Source organism: Acipenser ruthenus, chromosome 24 (genome assembly GCF_902713425.1).
Source record: "Acipenser ruthenus chromosome 24, fAciRut3.2 maternal haplotype, whole genome shotgun sequence".
Lineage (NCBI taxonomy): Eukaryota > Metazoa > Chordata > Actinopteri > Acipenseriformes > Acipenseridae > Acipenser > Acipenser ruthenus.
The window spans coordinates 23398712-23424300 of record NC_081212.1 but is presented as its reverse complement, the minus strand read 5'-3'; the positions used below and the strand labels follow the sequence as shown (position 1 = coordinate 23424300).

Sequence of the window (25589 nt, the reverse complement as noted above, 5' to 3'; positions counted from 1 at the left end):
AAATACATATAACCCCATATAGCCAATATCCAAAACAACAAGAAATGGATAAAACACCTGCTAACTAACAACTGACTATTATATCCTAAAGAAATGTGTTATCGCGTTCCACTACATGCTGCAAATAAATTGTATTTAGTTAAAATCATGCACTTGTGTAAGGTCTGATAAACCAAACTAAATGCCAAATACAATCTAAAACAACAACAACAACAACAATAATAATAATAATAATAATAATAATAATAATAATAATAATAATAATAATAATAATAATAATAATGATGATGATAATAAGGTTGCTACGACCGTGAAAATCAATAGCTCGCGCGAAATCCCAGTTAGTCTTTTGAGGAACAGATTGTTCAGCTAGTTTGTTTAAATTTGCACCATTTGTAAAATCACAACATTGCTATTGTAATAATGTTCTTATTTGTAAATGCAAACAAGGCAAATGTGTGCCGTAATGCAAATGGTATCCCTCATCGCTTACCTGCAAGTGAATGCGTCTTTCTCTGAGAAATGTCCTCCCTTTATTTATTGAAAGAAGGTGCAGCACCAGCAGCACTTGCTGTATTGTGTCCCAGTATCGCAGCCACACGCCGATAGTGCTAATTAACCCCAGAATCAGAATAACGCAATAACAGCCCAGCAATCTGTGTTCAGGGTACGAGCGCAGTGCTGCATTTCCAAAGAGGAGGAATGCAGAGTAACAACAAACCATCAACCACACCCGGGAATCTCAATCCCATCACTACCCTCACACCTGCCACTGGTAAGGACTGACGATGACCAATGTATTTTATTGATCACTTTTCTTTTTAATCCAGTATCATTTCGTCATCATTTATAAAAACATAAATACATTTTCGATATCAAAGACACGCTTTTTTACATAAAAAAATAATTCCCTTTTCATTCGGGATTTTGCCCTCTTTGTAGCAGATACTTGTGTGAGAAAATTAGGATTCTGCTATTAAAAAACGATGCACTTTTTATATATTCAGTACTCTGTTGTTGTCTGAAATACAAACGACGGTATAATAACAGGACGATCACATGTTGGACGTTTTCAGATACAGTAATTGTTGATACATACGGTTTAAAATGCAGTCTCCATCACATAAAGACAGTAAAAGACTTGCATAAGGCTGCCTGGCTTATTATTACATGACATAAGCTGTGGTTTATCCAGCCAACACACAGCGCTGGACTGTGGAACAAGTGCAGGACAAGCATATGAGGACACAGTGATAGAACAATGAAAATGAACGTATCACGTGGATAGTGAACTATGAGCAGCTCAAGCTCATTCATTCACCATGGTATCACTCAGTGATCACTCACAGTTAACTATCCTAGAGGGCTAAACAGCATCCCCTAAGGCAATGCTTTTCTTTATAGTGTCTGTGTAACTACTAGTACCAAAATTCAGTACTCAACTTTGGCTAGATAAAAATAATCAAGAATAATAAAGCAGAAATAAAATGAACGCTGCGTCCGTCTTTGACATGTCCCATGATGTCATTCATACCAGGAAACCCAGTGATCACAGCACGGGTTGCCTTTGCCCGTTGCTTCCAAAACATTTTCTGTAATGATGGTGATTACTCTTCAGAAAGCCAAAAAGCTGATTAATTTCTGCTACAGGCTACAGAGAAGTTGTCTTCACTGACAGAAATCCAGCCCCTGTTTTTTTCTGTTTTGTTTTTTAACAGCATGGTCCTGTCAGGTGTTTTTGAACGCTGTATCCACAGCCATCAGGTACCCAAAGCAGGTTTCGTTGTTAAGCATCTTCATCAGGGGTTTCTGTAGGGTGATGTAAAAATCATTACTGTTAATAAGTGAGCATGGAGGTCAATTACTGTACCTACACCCAGCCTCCTGGGTTCTGAAGTCGCCACAAATGCCATCTTATTATTCACTTCACTCAGGGAAAGGGCTCCGGGCCAGAACAAATGCAATTCCTTCATTAATAAATGCATCTAGGATATTGAACAGCCTTCCCGGGCTGATGTAATCAGAACATGTCTGTCGGCTACCAGTATGTGAAGCTTGTGTTTCTTCTGACTTGAGATTATGAGATTGTATTTTTAATATTCTAGTTTCATGTAACTGCAAAGGCACATGTTGTAACAGATAAAATGATTAAGCAGAACAAGCATGTCCATGACATTCATCCCCCGTAGTTGCTGTAAATACAAAACTAAACCTAAGCATATCCACTGCACACACATATAAATGTGCAGGTCTGACACAGACAGACGGACAGATACCTCAATATACCCACACATTCTGAATTCATTTTTGTTGCATATTGTAGTACTGCATTACTTAAAATGTTAATTGAAGTATCAAGGCTGACTTGTGTATCAGCATATAGGTTTTGTACATAATATTATGGTTTATGTAATCCTGTAGAAAATATAATTTGCATTTCTGTATAGTAACCGATGCTAATGCTTAATAACAAAGCCTTACACAGTTCAATGCTCATGTATATTGTATTAAATGGCAATCTAATTAATGAACTCGATTTAAATTTTGCTTTCTAAAAGGTGGCAGTGCTTAAATTATTTTGTGTGCGGATCCAGTAATCCATAATGCATGTGTTCTCAGCCGGTTCATTTCAGCTTGCCTTGTATCCATACATCAGATACTTATAAGCAGTAAAAACAGGTATTAACACCCAACAAGGATACCACAGAGAGGATAAAGAGGACTGTTATTACATAAGACTTGTGCTTACCCCACCATGGAGAAAGATATGTTCCTTATACAGGTGATTCAGGGCAAATGAAACCCACGTATGCCCAGACACGGATTTCTACAGTACAAACATAAATTATAAATATTCATTTTTGAGTCACTTGGAAAGTGTTCTTTGCTGACACAGAACTGAAACTTAGCACCAAAGCTGATTATTAAAAATAACACCATATCTGTGAATTACTAATGGTGGCATAAGAACTCTCTGTGGATTAGAAACTAAAATGGGAAGTGTGGCAGGCCTTCTTCCTTTTGGGGATCTCTCTTCACACACGAGACCTTAGGATAGAAAATAGCATAGTAGAATATAATACTTACTGCAACCGTTTTGGCATGGCTGGGCATTTATCTTCCTGAAAATACTTTAAAATCACATGTTAGGTATAATACTGTCAGTGGGTATTAAAATAGCAGCTCTGTCAGCTTCTGATGCATGACTCAGAACTGCGAGTGCATTCCTGCTGCCTGTTCTTTGCCCCTCATTTCTTACCAGAGGAATTAAAATATTAGTGTCACACTGGAATCCATCTCCTTTTTAGCAGAAGCTATAAGCTGTTGCTAACCTGTTTATCTAACCAGGCTGGATTTGGGGCTTGCATCTAGGTTCATTAGAGCCCCGCTGCACACCCACAGTCAATTCATCCAAAGGGGTCTCCATGGAAACCAAACAAATAGAACTAAACTTGGTTTGCGTGGTAGGCACATAACAGAATAATGACATGTGAATTTTGGTACTGAAGGAGTTTGAAACCCCTAATGCTTCACATGCCCAATGAAGCCTATTCTTTTCCTTGTACTGTCGAAAACCAAGCTAAGTGACCAATTGGTCTCCTCACAAGCAAATCGAGCCATAGGATTGCACTTCCCAGTCTTCAGGGGACTGCTAGTCCAAACTGATAAAACACAACGCAGTTCAGCCAGCTTGGTATGATTGATAATCTCTGCATAAAGATAGACCCTGACGACTCAGCAGAAGCACCAAGACTGGACTTTCCTTTAGCTACAGTGAAGGATGGTCACAAACACAAAATTCATAATCAAATATAATGAGGATGGCTTTCTTTTGTTTATTTAGCAGACGCCTTTATCCAAGGCGACTTACAGAGACTAGGGTGTGTGAACTATGCATCAGCTGCAGAGTCACTTACAATTACGTCTCACCCGAAAGACAGAGCACAAGGAGGTTAAGTGACTTGCTCAGGGTCACACAATGAGTCAGTGGCTGAGTTGGGATTTGAACCGGGGACCTTCTGGTTACAAGCCAGTTTCTTTAACCACTGGACCACACAGCCTCCTTTCAAACCTACAAAGGTTATGAATTGGCTTGATTTATCTATAAATCATCTATATATGGGACTTCATAGATGGGTACAGTATCTAGTTTGTTCAGTACAGTGTGCATGTCAATCCAAACTGTCTGGAGCCATGCTGCATACAGTATAATGGCTAATAATATAGAGAATACCCATTAATACAAAAAAGTTCTGCAGTGAAATAATAAAAAATAAAAAAGCATGCTTATGGAAACAGGCTACCACAAGAACTAGAGGAACAAATAAATGTGCCTGCATATGCAGTTCAATCTGCAGATTTTACGGTCCTATGCTAATCATTTTTAATAGTACAATTTGCGTAATTGATCTAATCTCTAGCAATGGCTATCATATTTTTTAACACATTAATGTATTATTTTTATAATAAACACAAATCTCTGAAATGGTTTACAGCACAAACGATAACATGTATTGAATTATAATGCAAAATATTACAACTGCATTTTACACATTAAAGTTTATAGCATTCTGTTCTAAGCGGTCATATCTACATAATAAAATGTCAGCAACTAACGCACATTATCAAGCTGCAAGGCGAGAGCAGGGCTTAGAACTACCTTCTCAAAATGACTGTGGGCCATTTCAGGAAATAGGTAAAGAGGTGTCATTTTTAAGCTTGAACGTGATTTGTTTTTTCATCAGTTGTGTCAAAATACTGGGTGGCATGAAAATAAAAAAGAAGCCTTAGTCAATAAGTAAGGCAATATGTCCAGCTTTATGACCCAGTACTAGGCACATCAATATAAGACAAATCAGTATAGTGTCTGAAATACTCACTTGACAAGTCTTTAGTACCTGTGACATTTCTAAGCTTTGAAAGTGTGATTTTTTTTTTGTCATCTCCGGTCTGACAGATAATTGATAGCTGTGTCTGTGAAGCAGCAGCAGAAAGAAAGTAAGAGTGTGCCAGCAGGTCTAAAACTGCTGATTTGATTTTGAACCAAATCATCGAAAGTGTTTGCTGAACCATACTTTATCTTGGTCAGGGACCATAAAAGCCACCAGAGCAGACATTAGGCAAGCATTGTGTTGTGTTAAGGCACCGCAAAGACTCATCTTTGTGAAAACATTCATGAAGGGTAGCTGTAGATACAGCCAAGTGGGTGTCCAGCCTTAGACAAATGACTTTGTGAATTAGGAAGCAAGGTCTATCAGCTATTGTGCATAGGTGTGTATTCAAACCAAGACTCTATTACAGTTACTATATACAAAAAACAACCTGAACAGTGAATAAACAGCTACAAGAAAATCAGGACAGAAAGCCGTTATTCCTTATGCATTATTCAGACCGTTAACCTTACTAAAAAGATCACAATAGAATATAACCTCTAAATAATTTGGGTTAAATAGAAGGGTTTTTTTTCAAATAAATTGGTGTGTAGATCCTACCAAGGTTATGTGTTAAATAAGCAATTCTCAGGCCCTTTGGGCTTTTGACAAGTGAGGTTGAACAGCATCATTTACACAAGCAGGCAAATCTGCGAGTCCAGTTTGTTGGTGGTCATTAAAATGGGGGCACTCTGATGGATTTTATGTGATTTGCATCTATTCTTTAAAAATAGTTTAAATGACACTCTAGCCTTCCACTGACTGGCGTACTGCACATCTTTATATATGGTTCCAGTTGTGTTGTAAAGCCTGTAACACACACAAGCAGCAGGCAATCTTAATACAGTCTCAAATAAATTATCAGTTTTCTGGGCAAGGGAAAATAAGGGACTTAGCAACTTGTGAATAATATGTTGGTGCAGACAGTTACAGGACCATTTTCATGGAATAACCAATATAGGCCTTGTGAGAAGCTTAAAGCTGACAATCAGAAAAGCTGTATGCAATTAGGTTAAAAAACATCAAACAGTAAGATAGGGGACCTGCAACAAGACATCAATACAAGGCACTGCAGCTCTCTGGCGCTCTCTACAGATATCTCAAAACTTTATCCACCATGACAAAAAACAAAGAAAAAGCTATATAAAGTCTGTTGCATAAATTAAAACAGAATAAAACATCAAATCCAAATAAAAGAAGTGCAAGTGAAATTATTGATCAAGGACTGTTACATCTTGTAGAGATGAAAAACTTCAAATACAAAAAAAACTGAGACGTAATCCAGTATTCTTCCATTCTTTTCTTGTTAGTGCTACTCATTCATATAAATTAACTGTATGAACACAAAAAATATTTAATGATTAAATATGAACTTGCAAAATTAATAAGTCTTCAAAATTAATTGACCCCTTAAATATTTATTAATTTTGCATTATTGCATGGTACTGCAGAACATTGTTTGAAAAAAAAACCAATCCTGTATAAAACCATTCTGCATAATTAGTATTTGTTATTTTTCTGTAGGAATGGGTGCCGTGTGGCTGTAGCAGAACAGTGCTTTGTCTCATTGACTCTGCTGCTTCATGCTTCTTCAAGCTCCACAAGAACACCATCACAGTCTTTAGGGTGAAGGAACATCACTGGTTTGCCATGTGCTCCAATGCGAGGTTCCTCTGAAAGAGTTCGAATCTTCTTGGCCTTTAAGTCTGTTATAGCTGCCTTTATATCATCCACCTGAGCGTACAAAAATAAAATATACAAAAGATTCAATGAACGCTGGACTGGTTGTGAATGCAGCAGCAAATAGTATGTTATAATGCAAAAAACAAATTAACTGATACAATCAGTAACAGCAACTGCAACAGAACTCCTTTCTTCATCAGTACTGTTTTGTATCATGATAACCATCAATACCTTTATTATGCAAATTGTTTGATCTTAGGAAATATAACATTGTTCCCTCACTAGGAGCCTTAAAACTGTTTTACAGGTTAAACTAAAACGAGAAGTAGCAGATACAGGCCTTGCTTCCTGTAGCATCTCACTCTGAGATAGGATAAGGAGGACCCTCAGTGAAATACACTATTGAAGTACTCAATAACCTGAGAAGCGTTTAAAGCAGCCCCTGACCCTGAATCTAAAGCAATTAATAAGATATTTTAAAAACAAAATACTGCTTTAAATTCATATTCTTAAATTCCTACCTCAATGCAGATGTGATGCATCCCGCCAGCTTTGTTCTTCTGCAGGAAACCTGAAATGGGGCTCTTTTCTCCCAGGGGGTAAAGCAGCTCCAGTTTGGTGTTGCCCAGCTCCACAAAGACGGTGTAGACACCGTGCTCGGGCAGAGGCACGGTGTCGCTTACCCGGGCTCCCAGTACATCGCGGTACAAAGAGATCGCTTTCTCCAGGTTTGGTACCGCAATGGCAATGTGATTCAGCCGACCTAGCTTCCATATGGGAACTGGTACCACTTGGGCAAGAGGCTTTGACAGGGATAACCTCCTGACTGTGGGTACTGCAAGGCGAAAATGTCCTACAATACCTGCAACTGCAAAAAGGGGCTTTGTTAAGTTGTGTGGCGGTATCGATAAACTGTGAAGCGCTTAGCATTTTACATTTGAATGCATCACTTTTTTTTTTCTGTACTGCATAGAATTCCAAATTATCTTTCCCTCTGAACTGAGACCTGTATTGCATTTCAAAAACATTTCATGACTTAAGCTTTTGCATCGCTTTGTGCAGTCGCCTACATTCAATGCTACACCAGAGATCAACCACAAGATCAGACGGTTAACAAAACAAACACATAAAAAACAGCCTACATACAGGAATGTAAATCTATGTGAACAGTAAAAAAAAAAAAAGAAAAAAACGAGTATAACTGGTTGTGTTCAATGTATTTGTTACTATTATATTAAACGCAAATTAGGAACGTTCACTTATCATTTCCTCTGCTTAGCGCTAGTTTCTAAGATCTTCACACAATATTGTAAAATACAAGAGAAAATACCTGCAACCTTCACCATGGAGGCCGCCATTTTTAAAATGCTTTTCAAATGCAACTTTATCTGTACTGTACCACCGGATGATAAAACTACACTGCCACCTGGTTTTTACAAATCAAATACATTATTATTGTATACTATTAAAAACATTCTGAAACAATTTAACGGCGCGTGTGCTTTATTTAAAATAGCATTTACTGTGTTAATCGTACACCTGTGAGAAGGTTTGTAAGAGACGCGTTTTAAGCTACAGGAAAAAGGACATCATTATTTTTATTCATCGGGACCGACAAACTGCCAAGCGACCACATTAAACACACAGGGATACTGCTTTAACGTAAGTTAAGAATATTTAAGCAACTGTCTTGGTCTTCTTTTGTGTGTAATTAACAAGATTTACTCTCATTTTTAGCACGGAACTATTGTTCTGGGGAACAAATTTCGACCGACTGAGTCTAGAATGAAGGACACTGTGCCTTGACGGACATGTTTACCTGGGAGCCCAAAGCTTCCCATGTGAATGAAATCATGGCTGGTGGGGTAACGTGGTCCAAGCTGGAAAGCTGTTTAAAGCTTTTAAATACAAACACTGCTCACCCGGAACAGTTTTTAAGGTAAAATAAAATGCTATATTTAAGATAGCTGATATGATTACATCTGTAACAGTCTTACGTTGTAGCTCTAAACACACGTAATTAACAGTAATCTGTAAAACTGTCATTATTTTCACTGCACTAGTAATAAGGTGCAGATGAACACATCAACTTGGTTGAATAATACATAGGATTATGTTGATTTGCAGAATGTAAAGGAGAAACGTAATTTTATTAAGTTGTGAACGGACAAGGGTTTATAATGTTAGTCTTTCTTGTAACTAAAATATATACTGTATATAAATAATATATATTTAGGTGTAGGTATATATTCCTAACTTTTGCACCGACGGGGATTCTGGAGGCTGTTAATCACACAAACACTACATTTTCACGGAATGGCACATGTGCCTTACTGCTGTAATAATAATAATTTCACTGACTTTTTAAACAGTTTGCAGGATGGCCTGGCATCAGACTTCACATCGCTCACGAAGACGCTCTATGATTTGCACAAAGCAGAAGAGACTGCTGGCGCAGTGGGCAGCCCCTTAAAAGAACTGGTAATAGGACATTTTGATGAGGAACAGATCTGGCAAGAGCTGGAACTGCAGAATGATTCGGTTCTGAGCCATTTTCAAAAGGCAGTAATGAGAGCGGCTAAAGGTGACGATATAGGCCTCCTTCCAGAAGAAGAATCAGAGGAGGAGGAAGAAGATGCTACAGGGTCAGTGGAGGATTCTGGGAGTGAGGAGGACTTGGACCAAGAGGATTTAGGCGAGGATAAGGTTGGAGATTTGGAAAACCACGAAAGTAAAGATAGAGACAGCGAGCCAGAGGAGGAGAGTGAAAAAGCAAACAGGAAATCCACAGCTAAAAACACAGCGTTTGAAAAGTTTAGTGATGAAGATTCAGATGTCGACTTTGACGTGGATGCACTCGAAAAACAGACACAACAGAGACAGAAAAAGACTGAGAGGCAGGGGGGCGGATCCATTGTGGATGATCGGTTTTTCAGACTGGCAGAGATGGAGGCTTTTCTGGAAGATGTTGAAAAGAAAGAGGAGAAGGGTGAGGGAGGAGACAGTGATATCGATTACTTTGAGGACATGCTGTCAGAGGATGAAGAGATGGAGGATGATGACATTGTTTCAACAAATAAAAAAAAGGTAACAGCAGCATAAAATTGTTACTAACTTGTACAAACTACTTTAACTACAGTTTACAGACACCTAAGCCCTTATTAGGTCTACGTATATGTGGTTCATACATTAAATGAAACCTTATAACCATCTCTTTAGACCACTGCACTGCTTATTATGCAATAGATTTTGTTTTTCTTTTGTTTGTTTCATTACCATCAAATTGTTGGTTTTCAGCAGCAGAAGAGCTCAAGAGACCTGAAGTACAAGGACTTTTTTGACCCAGAGGGTGGCCCTGCTAAGCAGGTTTCTGTCAAGGAAGATGAAGATGAAGATTTGGGCAGTGATGGAGAGGAATACGGGCAGGAAGATGAGGAGATGGAAGAAGAAATGGAAGATGATGAAGAGTATGTATTCCTAGATTATATACAATCACTTGCACTAGCTGTCCTGTCTAATAATAACAAACAACCACCCCCTTCAGAGATTGTGGTGACAACCCATTTTTAAATATAGTAATTGCACTACAATGATCTAATTAAGATTAAAGAAAAATATTTTTTAAATGTGTGTTTCGGTTCTGTTTAAACGCCACCACTGCCAAATTAACTCGTTGTAAAAAGCTTTATTTACAGTTTGGCTGATTAATTTTGGTTTTGTAGGGATGAGATGGAGGAAAATGTGGAAAGCAGGCAAGCCAAGGAGGCATTAAAGAAAGTCACCTTTGACCTGTCAGAAGACAGTGAAGGTGAAGATGTGTCGGATATCCTTGGTGGGAAGAGGAAGGAGCCGGAAAAGCCAGGACCCAAGTCCTCATTTGAAAAACGTCAGGAAAAGGTAATTCATACAGACCAAGGACCGCTTATCACTGACTGTTTCCGTATGGTATCATGCTATCGTAAATTCACTACAGCTTATTTACAGTGATGCATTTCTTGGACTACTCATTTACTGTAATGTATATGAATAAAGAACGTTGTGCTTTTAGCTTAAAGTTGCAAACGTTAAGATGAGTACTTTTCTTTTTTTTTACCACCATTAGTGCCACCATTCAAAGTTGAATGAGAGATTGTGCTGTCTTGTTTACAGATGGCAGAGAAGATTCAGGAGCTTGAAAAGGCAGCCTTGGAGAATAAGCCATGGCAACTAATAGGAGAGGTGTCGGGACAGAAACGCCCAGATAACAGTTTGCTTGAGGAGAATCTTGTGTTTGACCAAGCTGCTAGAATGGGTAAGTGGACTTTCTTGGACTGTAACAGCTGCTGTTTATTGCAGTGTCTAATGCTCATGTTTGAACAGATCATTTTTCTCATCAGTGCCGATAGAAAGACTTTTATAACTGTTGTATAGTGACATTATATACGGTAGCATACTTTCTTTACTACAAAGTGGATCATGAACATCCGGTTTGGCTGAGCACTTCAGATAAAAAGGATTGTCATAATTATACTTTGAAACTCTGCTCTCTTTCTAGCCCCTGTGATCACAGAAGAAACCACACTTTATTTAGATGATATCATCAAACAGAGGATCAAGGACCAGGTTAGTTCACTGAAGTCCCAATGGTTTTTCTTTGTAAAGTGATGCGTGCTCTTGAGCAGACTTTCAATGATTCATGATTTTAAGATTATGTGTTGAGACCTTGTATTCACAACTGTTTCTTTTCATATTTCTTGTATTATTAAAGTCCTGTTGAGACCGAGAGAACAGAACAGAAATAACATTTTTATACATTTTGTATATCTTACCTTTTTTGATCTCCATTTTAGGCTTGGGATGATGTGGTCCGCAAAGAAAAGCCCAAAGAGGATGCCTTTGAGTACAAGAAGAGACTGACTCTGGCCCACGAGAAGAGCAAGCTCAGCCTTGCGGAGGTGTATGAGCAAGAGTACCTGAAGCAGACTCAGGTAGGAGAATAATTAACTCTAGCTACACAGTTAAGTTGGAATAAGAAGTATAAAATATTGTAGCCAACTTAACCATCTAAAGCGGAAAAAAGAGCTGCTACTGCAAGATCTCAAAACAAACACCTTAATCACTGTACAAAGTGGGCGAGCAATTCTAAATTATAGCGCTTGTATGATCAGCAGGATCCGTACTGTGTTGGAATTATTTGTATATTTAAATGCATTGTCTTTATTTATTATTATTTTTACAGCAAAAAGCAGAGGAAGAAGAGAATCCAGCGCATTTGGAAATTCAGAAAATGATGGACTCCCTTTTCCTGAAGCTGGATGCTCTGTCTAACTTCCAATTCATACCAAAACCTGTAAGTAAACTGTCTGTGTTGACCCAAAACTAAAAATCAAACAAACTTGTATGAGTTTAAGTAGACATTGGTAAACCAATCATATGTTTAGTTTAGTATATAAAAGCAGTAGGTCTCTTAATATCAGGGATAACTGGAGATTGGGGACTGAATTATCTGGTCGTTAATCACAGTAACTCCCTCGGAACAAGATCTTTATTACCTGCCACATTTCAGTATCTTGCTGCTGTTCTTGTGAAAGCAGTTTTTAAAACTGTAATGAGAAAAAATGCTTTGGTTTTCAGAGACACACAGACTTACTTGCTTTGTAACAATTCCCCCCAGTGACACAACTAATATAAATTAAGAATTAACCTTTCACCATGTGGCATTTAACAGCCTGAAAATGAAGTGTTTCATTTTTGAAAAGTAAATACATGGATGCTGAAGTGTAGTGGCCTGTTTAATTACTGGTTTACCCGAGGGAGAGCTAGGCTGAGGTTATACAGCAATGCTGTTCAAGTTTTAACACCAAACTTATTACAGTTTGAGTCTTGTCAACCTGTTTAACGTTGGTGTAAAAAATAGCAAATCACATCACAGTGTATAATTAAGTTTAGTTGGCACAAGCACATTATTAATCTAGAAAGAAAATAGATATGTTGGTTAATGTAATCATACCTTATGCATACGTTAAAATTCTGGCCCAGACTCCCAGTATATATATTGGCTGTATGTTTTACAGATTGATTACAAAATGTGGCCTTGTGTATCATTATATCATTTGTTTTCCTTCCTGTCTAGCCTGCACCAGAAGTGAAGATCGTGTCGAACATGCCATCAATCACTATGGAGGAGGTGGCGCCAGTGAGTGTCAGCAATGCTGCATTGCTTGCACCAGAAGAAATCAAAGTAAGTTTTGTCTACAGTACAAAAATACTAGGGGAAAACTGCATAGATTACTTGTGGCATGGACTGCTTCTATCATTTTCATTTTTGGGGAAACAAATGCTCCTTCAGGCTGTCTTGCAACTATCCCATTTTTTTAAACATAATGTAATCATCGCTGTAGTCACTGATATAGAAGACAAAAAAAAAAAAAAAAAAGTTTTTACTTCCGTAAGGGGTACTTCCAGAGAATTCCAGAATAGATTTACAGCTAGCCAAGCACTCACTGTTAACACATGGCTGGTACTGACTATGGGAAAACTTTGCTTCTATAGATAGAAGCCTCTACCAAAGAGTATTTTGTTGAATTCTGAAGGACAAGGCGATAAAAAACAAAAACAATATTGTCCTTTAAAAACCCAGTGATTGATGGATGCTATCTTATGTTTCAGGTAAAGAACAAGGCTGGGGACATTAAAGGAGATGCAGAGAAAACAGCAACAGACAAGAAACGGGAGAGAAGAAAGAAGAAAATACTCAAGCGGCTCAAACAGAGAGAGAGAGAAAAACGGCAGAAACTGCGGGAGAAGATGAACGAAGGGAAGAACCTGAAATACACCAAGAAAGAGGCTGCTGAGAATCTGAAGAAACTCGCTAAAGACGGCAAAACTACTTTACTTAAGGTAGGAAACTATTGACGTGGTATATTTTTAAACTTCATCTGAGCTGTTAATTGACAGTAATAAACATTGTGGTTGTCGACTTAAGCAAACTAACTTTCAGAATTTCTCAGAACTTTGAAGTGTTAGAATATTCTTGAAAACAATAATGATTGCTAATTTACACTATTCAAGTTATACGATGCATTTAATATTCAAGGTTTCACAGAATAAAAGTACAAGCCAAAGAAATCCTTCAGAATATCCGTACTGCGCATTAGGTCTCGGAATAAAAACAAAGACCTTGATCTTTAACAATGCCTAAAATAAACTGCTGTCATCTTCATTGCTTCACTGCAAGTTTTATCTGACTGCAAAAGTCACTAAACATGATTCATGGACTATCTAATGCTGAGTATGCATATACCCAGTCTTGCTGACTATTAAATTGCGTTCAAGTATTAAATTGCGTTCGAAAGTTTCTTGTACAGATTCTTCAGTACTGTTCCCATGAGGTGGCAAGCTGTCAGGGTTTGTCCAGTGAACTGTCGTGTGTTTTTGCATTTCTAACTCTTTCCTGTTTTCACCAGGATGAGGGGAAGGACAAAGCGCTGCGGTCCTCTCAGGCCTTTTTCTCTGAGCTGCAGGATCAGGTGAAGAGGCAGCTCAAGGGAGCCAAGAACGATGCAGCCAAGAAAAAAAAACACAAGGAAGTTTCTGCCATTAAACTGAAACTGTAACTTTGAGTGGTTCAGATATCTTTTTGTACAGACTTCCTGTTTAGTTTGTTTTTATATTAATTGCCTGTGTACAACATGAGACTTCACTATAAATAAACGATTTATGAATGTTTTTCACGTTGCTAAAAGTTGGTATATATGCTTTTTATATGATTTACAAAACACAGTCCATGCATACAAATTCTGGTCCTTGTGTGTAACACATTGCAGTTTATTGTACGTTTAGCAATAAGCTGCTACGTAATCTTTAGCCACAAAGTTCCAATGAATGTTAAGGTAAAAATTAAAAAAGATAAATTCTTAATTTGGTAAAAAGTGCATTTGGCAATGTCTATTTAATACATCAAGATCTAATAGAAATACACTGTACATTACCAGCACATGCATTGACTTTTAAACATGGATTCCTGAGTGGTTTTCTTTTTTTGATTGCTACAAAAAAAATGTTTTATTGCCACCATTCAAAATAGCAGTGGTGAAAAAGAACAGGCGATACTTGGTTTCTGAAAGCCGAGGTATTGCCGGTCATTCTGTAGCAGGCATATTCAAACTCTTCTGTGCAAAAGCCTCACCCTGCTTGTTTTATTTGACATGTTTACAGATTGATAACCACGTTTGCATGAAGAAACACAACTGAGTTTTTTTTAAAGAAATTCAAACATATCTTTTGAGTATACTTTCTGTGATTTCGCAGACTGCAATTAGCCCTACAGTAATCCCAGACAACCTTGCACAAGGTAACATTAGTAGTCCCAAGGTTAGTGCTGTTCAGGGAAATCTGCAGAGTACATTGTGTTTGTGTGTTGCTTGTAATAGGACTCTCCTCCCTCAGCCTTACACTGGTATTCTAGGCTGCACCTGAGCTGGGAACGATTAACTATAATACTGGAATTGCATGGGAAAAGGAAGGCAGAAATTTCCATCAAACAAATACATTGTAAAGATCAACAGCAAAACAAACGGTTTATGATATATATATTTTTTTCAAATTAGGCAGCCTTCACTTATTTCCTTTTCATTCAGTACAATGGCATTAAAAGCTGTAATATAAAGATAAGATCAGGAATAGGAACTAAGGGTAAAATTATGAGCAGAGAGCAAGGATTGGCTAATCGGTCATTTCAGCGATCCTCTGGTTTAGCCTGAGAGACTGCAGTTGATTAGCACTGCCTTTGAGGGAACGCAATTCAAAAGGCCAGGATTCAGCAAATGCGGTACACATGACAAGGCATGTACTGTACATGGTTTATTTACCAAATATATTAATAAAACAGCGCTTACTATTTTTTATTTAATACTCGGTGTGCAGATATCGTATTTGCGTTCTATCTGCTCAGGAAGCATGTTTATATTGGTGTCAGCAGAAAAGTAGCGATATTGGCAATAGTTGTTCTAATTAAGCAAGAGAAATTGATTAATACATTTGTATGTGTTCAGTTTAACCAGATAAATAAACCATTGTGTTCCTCGGAATGCAGGTAATCTAGTAGTAACAAAAATAATATGCATTATCAATGTTGCATTAAGTTTAGTAGAGGCGTTGTGCTAGTGTCTCTGTGGTTTTATAATTTACTAGGTGTTTTCATCTTTAAACGTCCGATAATGAATAAAAAAAAGGTAAACTGAAGTATTTGGAAAGCTAGCCTCGTACCGTTTGACCAATAACGCGCTGTGTGTATGTTTCAAATTGCAGAATTAGCTTGATTTGGGTTAGGGCAGGTGTCATTAGGTAAACATAACTTGAGATAGAAACCCAGACCGACCTTTGTTGAAAAAAACTGTTATACAATGACAGTGTAGCATGCCAAGAAAGAACTTCATACAGTCTATTGTCAAAAACAAAACCAATTTGCATTAAATATCATTTCATAGTTGTTTTTCTCTTTCTAGAATCGCAGTCTTTCAAGAACTTGTCTATTTATTTTTTCACAGAACCTCTGAGGATGAATAGCCCAGCCCTAAATAAAAGATACATATAATTCTTGCCTATCAGAATCTTGCCTGTTAGCAGACTTCTGAAGCTGTAACACTACAGTGTCCTTGTAATGTCTGAACGAAATTCCCCAGCCAAAAAGAGACCGCGAAGGAGCCTATCGATTACCAAGAACAAGAAAAGTGGCAAAGAAGTGGCAAGACCCACAGCTCAGAAAACTGCTTCCATTGTTTCCTTTTTCAACAGTACCCCACCAGCTAAGCTTGCCTGCCCCATGTGTGGGCAGATGGTGCCGAGATTTTGGATAAACGAACACATTGACAAGCAGTGCCAGAAATTCACGAATGATGATGGTGATGATGTCATTTTTGTAAACTCTGTGAGTAAGAACGCTTTTGAGAAAGGCTCAAGCCAAGAGGCCATTTTGAAATCTCCAAGAAGCCCTGAGAAGGTCGTGGACCACAGGGCCAGTTCAAGTTCAAGTCCAAACCGAGATGCTGCCTCTGAGTGTGCTGTCAAGGATAAACAGGCTAGCCCCTATTTTAAAAATGATTTTCTTTCACAGAAAACAGAGGAATGTACAGCTAAGGTTGTTCGAACTATTCATCTAGGATGCCTGGCTTCAAAGTTATCAAGAAAGACTCAAAGACAAAACTCCAACCAACACTCCAAAGAAGCTTTGCCAGAAGCCCAAAAACAGGTTGGCAGCTCTTCAGAAGGGACTGGTGACGCCTGTGCTTTGAACAGCTCTCTGAAAGAAAATCATTGCGATGAGCCTTTAGATGTAATGCCTGGGTGCTCCTCAGAGGACGCTAAATTGAGAGATCTTGATATGATGGAGTTGCCTTCACAGAATAAAACTGAAAGAAGGATCCTAACTGAAGTGCTGAATGCTGAGGTGTCTGAGTCATCTTCGTTACCATTAGCAGCTCCAGCTTCACGTCAGCCGGTCAGTGTATCCCGATTGAACAAGTGCAAGAGAAATGCGAACAACAGTCCTGATGCTTCTGTATTGGCACACAGCAGCAGTACAGCTGAGACCAGCTGTAAAAGAGGGTGATCCGAAGCAAAACCAGCAGCAGGTTTATCTGCAAATAGTGAGTCTTAAACCTACTAATCAGGATGAAAATGCTTCTGCTGCGATATCGTCTATGGAAATCTCAAAGTTTCCTGGTTCTGCAGAAACTGATCAGTTGAATAACTTTGACACAGTTGACAGCCAGGTTGATACAGGGGTAACAGTCAAGATAGACCAAGGAGAGGGTAATAGGAACCTTGTTCAAGAGGCCTCCAGGCTCCCTTATTACCTCTGCAACTTCCTGACAGTGCTACAGGCAGTGCTGGAGAACGAGGACGACAGGCAGCTCTTCAGTGAAGATGACATCCAGAGCATCAGCTTGTTTCAGCAGCTATCAGGTATGCAGTGTTCAATGTAAATTAACGGTTAAGATTTGCAGTAAGCCTGAGTTTGGGACAGGTCCATTCATTATTGTCGGAGGATGGGGCAGCTATAAAGGAGCTATTTAATAGAGCGTTGGGTTCATTTGTAATTTCTGTGAACCCCCCGCCACCTTAAAAACACGTACTTCTGTTAAGTTGTAACACACTCCTTGAATAACTTGTCTGGGTGATTTAATGTAAAGTCTAAGTTGCCAGCATACTCTTGTAGATGCATCCTTTCTGAAACCCCTGATCTAGGGAAAGAAATATTGGAAGTGCTTGATTACTGTGAGACACATTGGAGTGAGCGTCACTTTTAGAACAAGGCCAGCCTGTAATGGTGCCTTGATGTAAACAGATGTTTTTTTATATGTAGCTGAAGTTACTGTGGGACGAAAGGAAATTTTCTGATTACAGAAAATAAGTCTTGTGTATTTTCCTGTTCTGTATTACCAGCTGCGGGACAGAAGCTGTATGTGAGGCTGTTCCAGAGGAAACTGAACTGGCTGAAAGTGAATAAGCTTGAGTACTCTGAGATTGGTTCTGACCTGGCACCTGTAATCAAAGAACTTGTACAAAATGGCTTTCTGCAGAGAGGTACGGCTCACACTGTTATAAAATTAAAAAAATATATATTTATTAGCCATCTTCTAAATGACACAGCCTGCCCTTTGATGGTTTGCTTGTGCTTGTCTGTGCTGCTAGAATCCGAGCTGCAGGATATCTCCGAAGTCCTGGAGTTGCTTTCTGCCCCTGAACTGAAGACTCTGGCAAAGGCTTTTCACCTGGCCAACCCCAACGGGCAGAAGCAGCAGCTGGTGGAGGGCTTCCTGCGGCTGTCCAGGCAACGCTCGCTCTTCAGCTTCAGCAACAAGCAGCCTGGCACTGGGGCAGTGATCCTGAGGAGGTGGGAAAGCAGCTTAACGGACTTAACATTCTGTCAAAATGCAATTCATCACTGAAAAAACAAAGGGTTCCGAAAATCTTTCAGGGTAATAATAACTAGTGCCCAAATGTTTATTTCAAGAGGGAGTCTCACAATTACAAAAGAACTACTAACAGGAAGTCTCCAGCGAGTTAATAATGAAGTGTGTGTTGATAGTGGTGTTTGTGAAGGTGAGGACTGTGCTTGTGCTTGCAGGACTAAGGAGCTGGCGGGCGTGTGTGTGCGGGTGTGCAAGGGGCCCCGCGCTGTCTTCTCCCGGGTCCTGCTCCTCTTCTCTCTCTCAGACTCCGTGGAGGACGAGGAGACGGGCAGCGGGGGCCAGGGCCAGCTCTACACCGTGCTCATGGTCATCATGGGCCGCATGTCCTTCCCAGACTACACCGTCCACAGGGAAAGCAAGGTCTTCCAGGACAGGGAGGATCTCATCAGGTGAGGGTGTGGAGAGACTGGTCAGCACTCCGGTGTGACAGCTCGAGATGTTGTTTTTCTCATCTCTCTGCAGTATTTGACCTGCTTAACGTCATGCAAAATGTAAATGGGCTATAGATTGTACTGTACTAATCTCTTTTGACTGGTTTCACGGACCCCAATTAACACTAGTATTAACAGTAGCAAGAGTTTTATTCAAGGGCTAATTCATTTTGTGTTATTATTATTGACTAACTTTGTCAAAATACAGTATTGATGAGTTTTAAAACTGGACCATGATCTGTAAACATACATTAAAAGACTTGCCATTCTTCCGTTAATGAAAAGCTAAATAACCTGTCAGGTAGCACTCATTATTTAGGGAAAGTGATGCAACTTCTGAATACACTTGGTGCAACAGCGCACCCTGCTGTCTGTACACACATCACACTCCGCTACATTCCGTAATAGAGTAAAATACTGAGTAACCACAGGAGTCACCTGAAGTGGACTTCACTGGAATTGAAAATAACGAACGTGGGGTGGCGCTTCAGGCTTAAGAAAAAATTAACTGTGCTGGTGGAAGTCTTTGCTGATGGTACACATTACATTCTAGGAATAATTATGCATTTATTTACTGTAAACATTAAAAACATATTTTTGGCATTAAAAATAACAATAAATAGATGTTGACATATGCTCTAGACCATTTACGTCTAGCAACTGGCATTGTAATTCAGATCTGAGAACGAATAAAATCATGTATGTTTAATTGAGTTCTGTTTTGGGTTAGGTATGAGACAGCAGTGCACATGCTGAATGACGTGACGGCTGCCATGCTGAACGGACACTGGGACGAGGCGAATCTGCTCTTCCAGACTGCTAAAGCTGCCTGGCAGGAACTGAGCACAGCGACTGAGCTGAGGTAGCAGCACACAGTGTGATACAGTCCTCCTCGTCTTCCACTCTGCTGGCAGTGCAATTCCTGAGTGTCAGTACTCTACCTGATGTTTGGTGTGTCTGTGTGCTCACTGCATGTACTATGAAGAGCTGCCTGTGTACCTGCGCTGCTTCACTGCCGGCTGGGTCTACACCCGCATCCTCTCCCGGGAAGTGGAGATTCTCCAGAGGCTGCGCATGAACGAGGTGGGTGGCAACACAGACCCTGCAGCACTGTCAGCATACACACTACACAAGAGTCTTTCTCCAGAATCGGTAGAGCTCACCAGATACAGCAGAACTCTTCCATCTCCAATGCTATTTAGTTACTGCTTATGTTTTATACAGAAAGGGTAAAAATGAAACCATTCACTATTTTATACATATGTTACAGTAAATATATCTAAATATTTTATTTAATGGTCTAATTGTGTAATGGATTTTTCTCTCTCTCTATATCTCTCTCTCTCTCTCTCTCTCTCTCTCTCTCTCTCTCTCTCTATATATATATATATATATATATATCTCGTGTTGGTTATGCATCTCTGGGTGATGAGTAGTAATTTCAGGAGGCTGTGGAAGAGCTGCAGAATCTCCTGTCACAGTCTACCTATTGTGTAGACAGCAGGGGGCGCTGGTGGGACCGCTTGGCTCTCAATTTACAACAACATCTGAAACGCACAGAGGAGGTACAGTACACCCTCGCTATAACGGCCTTCATTATAATGAACCTTCGGCTAAAAAATATCATATAAACACACACTGTCAACATCCCGGTCTGTACTCACGGGATGCCACCTCCGCAGTGAAGTCAACTCTTTTGTCTTGATAAAAAGTGTGCGCTGTATAACTATGCCCCCGAAAAGAAAATCATTTTATGTTGTAACACAGCTGGAAAAAAGGAGTAAGGCAGGCATATCTCTGTCATGAATATATATTTCTGGTCTCTAAGGCAATTAATTGCATCAAAGAAGGGCTGTCCGATCCACTGGTACGAACAGGGCATCAGCTGTCTCTGTGCCAGCGAGCAGTGAGGACGAGAGAGTCTCTGAGCTGCAAAAAGTTCAGACATCTTCTGAAGGATGTGCCAGCTATAGAAGTGAAGGATGTCACTCATGTAAGTGTGCTTCCCATAGCAGTCTGACTTTTTTAATGTATATTTGGAGACATTATATTGTATAGAAGTTTAAGGTGATCTTACCTTTCACAAGGGTGTGAGGTATTGCATATAGTTTTCTGTAGTTTTTGTTTGTTTTTAAATGCAATCTTACAAACAGTGTGTGTTCTTTAGCTTGAGATTGAATTTACTAAAGGCACAAGCCTTATAGTGCTGGTGCCTATCAAATATCTAACCCTATGTACATCATTTTATATACTGTATCATTTAGTTGTTGTTGCTGACGATGCATGAAAAAAAGTTTAAAGGGTCACAGCTTTGTCACTGCAATTTATGTTCTATTGTAATTATGTGAACACAGGAGTGATGCTAAACAGTTAGTGAAAACACACTGTGCATGGCTCTCTGTATCGCTGACTGGAGCCCATGTCTGTAGAGCAGCATGTGAGATGAGAAAGCATGACGCCGTGATCACTGTGAACGGAACAAACCCAACAAAGAGAATCCACTACATTGAGATGGGCGGGTTTTCAGTAGCATGGGGCTTAAGCTTCACCTCCAGGCTTAGCTTCCTCCCCACCATCAGCCCCCTTGTCTTCAGCACAGAGCAATTGAATTATTTACTCCCCTCAACAAGCTGCAGGAATTAGGACTGAAGATATGGGATAACACAGGTTGAATCAGAAGCCTGTCGGTCTGTAGTAGTTTTGATTAAAAAAAAAAAAAAAAGTTGCCCTATTGTTGACTCGAAGATCTGCCGTCAAAGATGATGCACATTAATAAATGATAAAAGTAGTTTTGCTAGTATAAAAATCCCTGACCCTAACCAACCTTAGAACTGGATTAATAATATTCTGTAGAGCAAACTGCCTCTCTACAGTCATTTCTTATTCATTCTTTTGTCAGTATTTTTTGTTAAAGGAAATTTAATAAAAAACATACCATCTAAGAGTGATTTTCATGTATCTTTTGAGACGCTTGAGGGAGCTGTTCTACTTTTGTGCCCCTGGAAAGTTTTTGTGTGGTGATGGTAAGTGAATGGGGCTGGAAAACCCAGACAAAGCATGGGGAAGCTTAAACTGCGGCTTCCAGTAATTTACAGAAACTGTTTTGCTGGATATTCCTCATTTATTGTTTGCTAGCATCTGCCTGTCTGTCTCCGTGCAGGTGACAATCCGAGGGAAGTTGTGCCCTCATGCAGGGATGGGGAAGTCTGTTTTCCTGATGGAGGGGGCGGCCCAGCCCAGAGGGGGAAGCAGGGAAGAGGGTGACTCCACTGCCACGGTCATGTGCTCCGTGGAGGAACTGGCACTGGCTCATTACCACCAGCAGGGCTTCGATCAGGGTACGGACTGTTATTGAAAAATGGGTTTGTTACAACAAAGTTATTATTGCATATGCAGAATGTAGCTTGTGCTAAGATTCCTTTCAAAGTACCGACATGTCTGTTTCATTAGGATACATTTTGCAGCTACCTTCCTTTTCCTTTCAACACATTTCTATAGATTAAGCCCAGTAAATAGATTTTGTTTGGGTGTTCTCTTCTTGTGTCACTGCAGCAGCCCATTCTGCAGTCCGCCATGTAGGAGTGGAATAGTTGTGTGGCTGACCTCCCTAGAGCAGACAGGATCTTCAGAATGTGCTAGTCCCCCCTCATTCCACAGCATACCATTAGTGAGAGTGAGCTGACCCCACAGTCTCGCTACATTGCTGAGATCCTTGTGTGACAGGTGCAGCAGCAATGCGAGGCTGCGCAGATTAGTGAAAGTATTCAAATACAGCTAGTTTCAACTACTAGCTTTTTTCAAGTTTGAAAGGCGCTTCTCTCACAAATTAAATAGATTTTTGTCTGTCCTGAAATGTATAAAAAGGAAGGCATGCTCTTGCTAATTCAGACCATTTTGGGACAGGACGCTGTTCAGATTACTGATATGTTTGGACTGTACTGATCCCTAACTTGCACCATATTTAATCTGTGCAAGATCTCTCTTGGTGTAAAAAGCCCTATATTTTTTCTAGCCACACTAGAAACTTCTCAGACTTGAATAAGAAAGTTTCACAGCCTACAATAATTCAGAGTGCTTTATTGTCTTTGTTTGAAAATACTGCTGTTTGCCTGCAGCAGCGATCCAAGAGAAACAAACTGCTGCTCAAGTGCTCATGTACTGTAGTGTGCCCAGGCAGAGACCGATGCAATCAGCCAGCAAAACACTGCCCTACCCTCCTGTTTCCTTTATTTCCAGAGTTGTGCAGGAGAACGAACAAAAACATGTTATTGTGACTGGTCATGCATTTAATGTGAATGTTTGATTTTCTAATCGTTTTACGGTCAGAAGCCTTGACCACATCCTGATTCTGTATTTATAAAATTGAGTCTCCACACATTGGATTGCACAGGAAGTGTAGAGGAGGCTGACCAGAACAGATCCAAAAACTAATCCATGAGCTGTGGTAGTTACATTGCAACACCCCCAAAAAAACCCCAAAAACACAATTGTGGTTCCCTTGCTGGTGCTTTTTAAAAGAAGTGGGATGAACCAGTAAATGCTGTAGAGGTGATGGCTAGTGTCAAAGACTCAAAAGTCCCATTCATTGATATTTATGTGTCTGAACTCAGTACATGAATGTTTCTTCCAGCTCATCAATGGGGCGAGATGTTTCTGTTTGGGCTAGAGTTACTAAATCATTACAGATTTTCCTGAGCGACTGAGCATTCCATTGGTGTTGCACAAACTCCTGCAGTGTACTGTCTCTGTAAGATTATACACACACTGAGTATCTGCTGAAACGTATTCTGGTTTTCTTTGTTACTAGGGATTCATGGAGAGGGGTCTACGTTTTTCACACTATGCAGCCTCCTAATGTGGGATATCATATTCATGGATGGGATAGCAGATGTTTTTAGAAATCCCTATCAGGTATATTAACTGTAGCAATTTATTTACTGGTAAATATGTTCATAATCTATTAATAGCCATTCCCTGTGTTTTGGTGGAACGCTTTGTTATAAGAATCTGAAATTACGTGTGTTTTGTTCTCCCACCATAAGTGGTACTAAGACTACAATAAAATATGGAAAGTAATTCATGCTTTGTTTTGTTTGTGTATTCACTCAGGCGTGTCCGCTGGACCTTCACACCGACTGTTTCTATGAGAACAGGAGAGAGTCCCGGCTGCAGCTGCTTCAGGAGGCCTCCACAGAGACCCTGCAGACTCTCATTGCCGACACCTGGAACTCCCAGCATGGAAAGGCAGCTGCGCTGGTGAACTGGGAGCGATTCTCGTCACTACAGCAAGCGCAGGTAAGAATACTGGCTTTTTGTTCACGTCTTATTTTAAATTGTGCAGCTGTTCATATAGATAGCAAATACACACATGGGAAATGTGATTGCCGTAGGGTTTTAAAAGGGTACTTTAAAAGCACATTTGGCTTATATAAAAAAGCTTTTTTATTCTACCCAGAAATTGATGGGACCCTATGCACTCACCTTTAAGTAAAGAACATTGTTGAGTGGAGGATTTCTTAAATTCCTTTTCAGAGTCTGGCTGTTTGCTTTGGAGGCCCCTTCCTGAGTGGGGTGATGAGAAGGATGTGTAAAGATTACAGGCACTGCAGAGGAGGACTCCCTGACCTGGTGGTGTGGGAGACTCAGAACAACACCTACAAGGTGAGACCACTCCTTCTGGGATCAGCGACGAAATCTGCTAGAGACTGGAAATGTTAGGACACCAGCCTGTAGAACAGCAAGTCGTACTGAAAATATTCATACAGTTTCTTCAAAAGTGGAACAATTGGGTCCTTAGCAGTTAATCTAGATTCAGTTTCATTACTGGAAAAACTGTAATCTTTAACCAGAAAGAGAGCTATCTGCACAAAATATCAAGTGACAGTACTGGCTGCTGTCAGCTCTTTCAGACTTGTTTGTGCTGTCAGGGCAGCTTGAGGTCAAGACAACGGTCATGTACAACTTTCTTCATTTATCATGGTGGATTTTTTTTTTTTTTTTTTACTTTTTAGTTGGTGGAAGTGAAAGGCCCAAATGACCGGTTGTCCCACAAACAGATGATCTGGTTGCATGAGCTACAGCAGCTGGGAGCGGAGGTGGAAGTGTGCCATGTTACTGCCATTGGAGCCCGGAGCACACGACTAACCTGAACTGCATTAAAGGAATCTTAATATAAGGGGCGCTATTACTATATATTATTGGTTATGAAATCGTATCTCAAGTTGGTTGCTGCATGAATAATAAACTATCCTTATGTGTTTTACTCTCCGATTTACTAAACCCAGTATCCATTGTAATTGTAAAAACTGCATATTTAAATAATTAATAAACCATTTAATAGTAACCACTATTGCTTGTCTAAAATCAATGCACAGTTCTTCACATTTGTTTTGTTTAAATAGGTACACCATCCAGATTTACTTTTCAAAGGATGTGGAAAGAAAAGAGACAGTTTAAGTGAATATACTTTATTCGCTTGTTTTGAAAATTCCTTCACATTTTCACCTTATTTCTTTTCCAGAAACTTAAGAGAACATCTACAAAATTACAGGCAGACTAGAGAAATCAGGCACAAAGATTTTATACATTCT

At 39.5% G+C, this 25589-nt stretch overlaps 4 protein-coding genes across 12 annotated transcripts in view; 2 read left to right on the top strand and 2 right to left on the bottom strand.

Moving 5' to 3' along the window:
* The window catches only part of LOC117429706 (amyloid-beta A4 precursor protein-binding family A member 2), a 61162-nt gene extending 60391 nt beyond the window's left edge, over positions 1–771 (bottom strand). For 4 of the 6 annotated variants that reach the window (XM_058998790.1, XM_058998791.1, XM_058998792.1 and 1 more), the window contains exon 1: positions 494–770. The gene's annotated coding sequence lies outside the window, so the exon portion shown is untranslated. Of the gene's footprint in view, positions 1–493 lie in introns of all 6 variants that reach the window. The other 2 variants (XM_058998788.1, XM_058998794.1) reach the window with 2 other exon arrangements.
* LOC131696581 (U3 small nucleolar ribonucleoprotein protein MPP10-like) lies at positions 666–14321 on the top strand. 3 transcript variants are annotated; one of them, XM_058998799.1, is made up of 12 exons: positions 666–775; positions 8352–8553; positions 8987–9701; positions 9912–10081; positions 10337–10511; positions 10764–10905; positions 11149–11216; positions 11444–11581; positions 11833–11943; positions 12727–12834; positions 13263–13493; positions 14060–14321. In XM_058998799.1, exons 2-12 carry the CDS (start codon positions 8426–8428, stop codon positions 14207–14209), a joined length of 2136 nt encoding a protein of 711 aa, XP_058854782.1. In that variant the 5' UTR covers positions 666–775; positions 8352–8425; the 3' UTR covers positions 14210–14321. The 3 variants fall into 3 exon arrangements, with proteins under 3 accessions (XP_058854782.1, XP_058854783.1, XP_058854781.1); XM_058998800.1 differs by lacking the exon at positions 666–775 and adding an exon at positions 8184–8276 and having other exon boundaries at positions 9915–10081; XM_058998798.1 differs by lacking the exon at positions 666–775 and adding an exon at positions 8184–8276.
* On the bottom strand, positions 5260–9114 carry LOC117429709 (methylmalonyl-CoA epimerase, mitochondrial-like). Of its 2 annotated transcripts, none has more exons than XM_058998801.1 (3): positions 8976–9114; positions 7136–7482; positions 5260–6665 (listed from the first exon to the last, which is right to left on the bottom strand). In XM_058998801.1, exons 1-3 carry the CDS (start codon positions 9004–9006, stop codon positions 6513–6515), a joined length of 531 nt encoding a protein of 176 aa, XP_058854784.1. In that variant the 5' UTR covers positions 9007–9114; the 3' UTR covers positions 5260–6512. The 2 variants fall into 2 exon arrangements, with proteins under 2 accessions (XP_058854784.1, XP_033905412.3); XM_034049521.3 differs by lacking the exon at positions 8976–9114 and adding an exon at positions 7945–8121.
* A 1007-nt stretch (positions 14322–15328) lies between the features above and the next one.
* Positions 15329–25350, top strand: LOC131700638 (fanconi-associated nuclease 1-like). Its single transcript, XM_058999177.1, is given in 15 exon segments — positions 15329–15437; positions 16142–17114; positions 17116–17558; positions 18039–18179; positions 18288–18489; positions 18724–18957; positions 19730–19861; positions 19944–20082; positions 20445–20564; positions 20828–20992; positions 22160–22337; positions 23807–23910; positions 24109–24294; positions 24532–24660; positions 25011–25350. Coding segments are annotated over 14 exon segments (3171 nt in total). The 5' UTR covers positions 15329–15437; positions 16142–16254; the 3' UTR covers positions 25149–25350.
* Positions 25351–25589: the final 239 nt, after the last annotated feature.